At 33.3% G+C, this 6,000-nt stretch overlaps 1 protein-coding gene across 1 annotated transcript in view; it reads left to right on the top strand.

The window, feature by feature from the left end:
• The first annotated feature begins 3,556 nt into the window (after window positions 1-3,556).
• Window positions 3,557-6,000, top strand: part of LOC149802588 (degenerin unc-8-like) — an 80,373-nt gene continuing 77,929 nt past the window's right edge. The window contains exon 1 of the mRNA XM_089953798.1: window positions 3,557-3,778. Coding sequence (XP_089809924.1) covers window positions 3,572-3,778 — 207 coding nt within the window. The 5' untranslated portion in view covers window positions 3,557-3,571. The remainder of the gene's footprint in view (window positions 3,779-6,000) is intronic.

Below are 6,000 nucleotides of genomic sequence, written 5' to 3'. Positions count from 1 at the left end.
TTATAGATGGACGTCATGTTAACCTGTTGATAACACCTAAAGGCAATTTGTCAGATATAAAGTATCCTTCAGGATGTTTAATACTATTTTAAATGGTCTGTCAAAGCACACATTTCCTTCAGTGTTGATAGACATGGAATACTATTTAATAATCTTTATTTTGATCATGAAAGTCACATTTCTTACACAATTTTCAATCAATTGTTCAAAGAAACTAACAAGGCAAAAGATTTCATAAAAGAGTTAATAGAAGGAATGGTCAACTAAATGATCTAATTATACGTAATACAAGAGAAACAAATACTTTCTTGTAAAGGACTATTTAAATCACGGGGATGACCAATGGCTGACAGATATTGTTGTCATGCAAGCACAGTAAAAAACAATTACAATAACAACAATGGATACATATACATTTTAGCAGTTTAGTCAAAAGGCGGAAACTGAAGTGGAAGATGACATACTTGGTGCATTTAAAAGAAAACAACTTCAAAATTGACAAAGTCCTGAAAGATACAGTTTGAAGAGGAAAACCTAGAATACTTTACAACCTAGACAAAATGCATAAATACTGTAATGTGGAAGAATTTAAATCAAAATTGAACCAGAGAATTTATAAACGTTTTACCAAAGCTAATTGGGGGAAGCAATACCACTCATAGCAGATCAATACACACGAATCTGATTAGAGCAAACATAAAAGAAAACAAATCAAAGGCTACATTCCTAACTTTAAGGAAGTAATAACACAATCAGGCAAGTGATTTTTGGCAATCCAGTCGTTTACAAACTCGAAGACTTGTAGATACATGATGTGGAGGGTATGTTTCACACATTCTATATAAAGCATATGTGACATAAACAAAGTTGCAAAGATTTCGAAAACCAATAGAGAAAAAAAAACAGTAAAAAGTATGTACTTGTCAAATGAAAAGATACGATTAATCGTGTAACAACTACGAACCAGCCCAATATAGTATGACATTAAATAAATGCGTATACAATGTGTATATGATTGGTAAAACTGTATATGAATATGGAGACTGTGTCTTGAAAAATAGTGAGTGTGACTGGATTGAAGCTAATGGGACTGGATCAAACGAAAATATGAATACAATTACGTGAGTTAGATGATTATTATAAGTTGTTTTTTTTTAAATTACGAATGAATCTGACACCGTATTCATAGGCATAAAGTCCAACCATGGATATATAAAAAAAATGTTCAACAATTGATACAAGCATATGATGTCCTTCCTGAAATGAACCGCCGATTAAAGGATTGAATTTCAACAAATAAGCACAAAGATCCCGTATGTAAACTGCATGTCATCAACATATCGAATTAACGCCAAATATGATTTATAAATGGAACTAGACACAAATATGGCTGACATGTGGATCTATCGTCTATGGTTCATGAACAAGCATTAGGGATATATGATTTTTTTTATTCATCAACAAATATGATGTGTGCACGATTCATTTTCATTCATATAACATACTATGGCATTTAATATGATCTTGAATTGATTCAAGAATGGATTGTATGATGGGTTGGTTTTTTTGTCAAGTGTGGTCCAGTCGACGATTACGAGATTTCCAATTCCAGTTTTTCCTCACACAACGTAGTGGAACTTTCTTTGTAATTAGGCCCAGTAACAGCAGGTTCATATACATTTAGGTGACATAGCCTGTTCTCACACATGTCCATGTCTGGTGAATCCACATTCGTAATAAACAATTCACACTTACATAACTTTCCGTCTTAAATTCTTTGCTTTTATTTATTTTTTCCCTTTTGTCTGGAGACATTTAGTATGTGCATAACAAAAAACCTGACCACATATCTCTTCTCCAGAAAAGAATGAACGTAAAACATTGTTCAAAACTACATTAATATACCAAAAATAATTCCAACATGATCATTTATATTTTGCTTTTGCAACACCCCATATGAACATTAGATTTTAAAAAAAACTGTACCAACCATTCAACAACAATCTTTTTTTAATTATGTGATTTACAGTGATCTAAAACTGCAACCACATGGAATAGAGTACAAGTATACGTTCATGTAGAATAAATGCGATAGTGGATGGTGTATTAATTTTGCATAGAAAAAGTATAATTAAATGCCATTAACGTCAAATCTGGAGAGAATGCTTTGAGATCTCGTTTTCTCCTGTGAGGACAAGTTCATATCACAACCGCGATCACTGAAGGTATAAAAATCAATAGCAATATATTTTACATTAGTGCCCGCGAATGTCTCAGTCACTGTCAACAGTTGGGATGTTTGGGAACATGCGCAAAAGTTACAGCGAAGCATCTTTGTTCTAGAAGGTTCGGCAATTTTGTAGTATATAACTTACATATGTTCTCTCTCTCTCTCCACTTCTTCTAATGAGGTAACATATACTGGTATACGATAGGTGTAGCTAGGTAGATACGCTAAAATTAATACTTTTTAAATGTTTTTCCACTGAACCATATTGCATAGTTATAATTACTTGCGTTTAATTATTTCAGGATATCAGTAATAAAAGTTTAGTACTTTTTATTTTCCAATCTAGCGTAATTATATTGTCTGATTTTAGCTCTACTTGTCATAGATTAGATAAGCTTATGAGATAACGTATTATCCGTCGTCCATCAGTCAAACATATTTCTTTATTTCAACTGAGAATGTATCTTTAATAGCACTGCATGGTTTCCAAGAGATATCACCGAAACTCTGAATTTGGATACTTGGTCATTGATAAATAAAATGGGAAGGACATGCTATTGTAACAAATTTAATAGGTAACTAGATTTAGAAGCTTCTGCTGCTAAAATATTTTTTTAAATTTCCGAATTTGTTTCCGCTTTCAATAAATGTGATAACTTTAAGAGACCTTGGTGATTTGCTAAGAACTGCACGTGGATATGATAATCAACTATAGAGTAATATTGAAGGTTTTATGTTGAAATACGCGCAAAGCGAAGTTTAATAGTTTTGTTATTATTATTCCTATTATTATTATTACTACTACTACTACTACTACTACTTCTATTTTTCCGATTTTGGCTCTTTTGGAGAAAATAGTTTTTTTCCGGGGGGGGGGGGGGGGGCAAAGCACTTGTGGGTTTGTTCTATTGCCTAAGACAACTAGATCAACTCTTGGTATACTTACCCTCATATCCCGGAGCTCGTGTTATTTGGCCTTTTGATCCTAAGATCTGGATATGAGACGGACGTGATTTGTCCAAGATCTAGGTTATAAACTTCATGCTTGTTTTCAGACTCTAAGCTGGGAATTTTTTTAAGTTACTCTGACGGATTTTTTTTAAATTTAAGGTTCATTTACGTCGCACAGAATGACTGAACTGCTTAGATTAATAAATTATATTCAATGGGGCCAAAACATTAACTGTGAACGTGGTATTATTGCAGGGCGCAGATTACAGAATGAACAACGAGAGGCAGCTAAAAGACATCCTCAAGAACCTCGCAGAAAAAAGTTCAGTGCCTGGAATTAATCAAATCTTCTCCTCGAAGCAGGTGGCCATCAAACTATTATGGTCCGTCATGCTTCTGGCGACTACAGGTGTTGTCTCGTTCCAGCTGTATGAACTTTTTAGGGATTACTACTCGTATCCCATAAAGACGATAGTTAGTCTAGAGTTTAATGCTCTCCATTTTCCAGCAATCTCCTTTTGCAACATGAATCCAATCAAAAAGTCCATGCTAGTGAATGCATCGGATGCACTGAGGAACATTATTTATCCTGGAGAGGTAAGACCATGATTGCAATGTAGTAGTTAAAAAATCCTTCATGCGCATTGATTACTTCAGATTCAGGTGTACTGTAGTGTTTGGCTACGAATATCAAACGTGAGAATGTTTGGCTTGCCAACTGACCTAACTTTTCAGTCATATGTATCCGAATGTCGATATTTTCATGACGATACGGCCAGTATGGCGAAACGCACAATACAACCTGAGCACTTAAGATAATTATTTAATTAAATAAATTCACTGTCACATTAAATTGGAAACGTTGAAGATTTGATAAAGAGAAACAATTTGTATTTTATTGAAAACGTTACAAAGCAGGAACAAATTAGTGCGACACACACAATCCTATAGTTCAGCACGAAGCGTTTGAGAGAGAGAGAGAGAGAGAGAAAGAGAGAGAGCATGCCAGCTTAATACTAAGACTTATTCCCAGTTAGTCCTACGAATCATACCGTGAATGTATGCCAATAGCTGCCGTTCAGACTACCTAGTTTATTTACGAAACAAGAATTGCCCGAGAAGTTGCGGATGCATCGAACTATTTTATCAATCCTACGGTGAATCGCATCGTTGAAATAGCTGAGGAAATCCGAACAGATTGAGGTATCGTTTTTTTGCAGAAAATCTACCACAAATAATTTCTGTAATGCACGATCTTGCCATTGAATATGCATGGAGAAAAAAAAAACATTTCGATTTTAATAGCATTCTTCATGAAAATATAGTTCAGTAAAATGGTTCATGTATAAATAATTATTTGACTCGTTAAGCGTACACTTAATTTGAACAGGATTGTTAATTCGGGACAAATAAATTGTCATTAAAACTGACAGTAAATGAAGGTAAAATTCACAAATCTCTTCACGAAAGATAGTTTTGTCCAATAACAAATTAAAATTTAGAGTCATAAACATTCAGTACATGTCTTTAAATGTTCAGCTCGTAACGTGGTGTTTTGTTAATGAATTAAGAATTTCAAATTTATATAAAAAAAAGTACAAACAGTTTTGTTCTCAGTGAACGGTTCAATGTAATTCATCCAAAAGTGATGAAATATATATATATATATATATATATATATATATATATATATATATATATATATATATATATATATATATATATATAATATATATATATATATATATATAAGAATATTATTAAAGAATATTATCATACAAGTTATAATTTGTCTTCTTCTAGGAATCGATGTATTGTTTTGGTCTATCAAGTTGCTCGTCCAGTAACTGTGTGTGTGTGTGGGTGTGTGTGTGGGTGTGGGTGTGATTTTGATTTTCAATGTAGCTCTAACAATATTTCAGTCATATGGCTACGATGTCTGCAGTGTGACAGTTTATAGTTTTGTCTAACACTGGGGCATCATGCCGCAGTCATGTATCATGATGTCCCACCCAATCACATTATCTTGACTAACCTCTTAATTCTGAGAGCCAATCGATGCAGTTGCTAGTACCATTTTTATATCTTTGGTATGACTCTGCTGGGGTTCGAACCCGCGACCTCTCGCATCCGAATCGGACGCTCCAACCACTAGACCAGCGGAGCGGTATCCCGGCAAGTAACTGAATATAATTGCACATACAGGCAAACACACACAAATGCATCATCACCTATCTCCTTAAAAAATCCCCCCAGTAAATTAGGCGACTATATTACTTTAACAATTTACTGCATTAACACCTTTAAATGTAGGTGTTTATACGCAAATAATACTTGTCTTATTTTCCTTTGTAATATGCCCAACATAAGCATAAAATAAATGAGACCATATCTTCATCGGTGTATATATACTTAATTTCATATATGGACATATCTTAGCGTATTAAAAATTTTAGTTGTGATTTGAAAACATAGTACGAGTCATTCAAAGAAATATTGGTTGTACATGTGTCATTTGTCATCAAAACATTTCCATGTACAATTGATATGTGCATAAATTTGTTTTAACCAGTAGTGAGTCAGTAAAAAAAAAGTTTAATTTTTTTTTATAATTGGGTCATGTTCGGTATTTCATTGTTAAATCTACATTTATAGATATACGATTTCAGTTGCAACAAAAGCAGATTGAGTACTCCATTCTTTTTGTTTTGGTCTATTATACCAAATTATTATTTATTTAACTTGAAAGTTGTGCAGACGATTACTCTTACTCCTTATCCACCTAATAAAACTAGTTAAGTAACGACTCAGTTTTGGAA

Source organism: Sinohyriopsis cumingii, chromosome 3 (assembly GCF_028554795.1).
Source record: "Sinohyriopsis cumingii isolate HCF-2022 chromosome 3, ASM2855479v2, whole genome shotgun sequence".
Classification (NCBI taxonomy): domain Eukaryota; kingdom Metazoa; phylum Mollusca; class Bivalvia; order Unionida; family Unionidae; genus Sinohyriopsis; species Sinohyriopsis cumingii.
The sequence above is the reverse complement of the archived record's forward strand: the minus strand, read 5'-3'. Positions and strand labels throughout refer to the sequence as shown.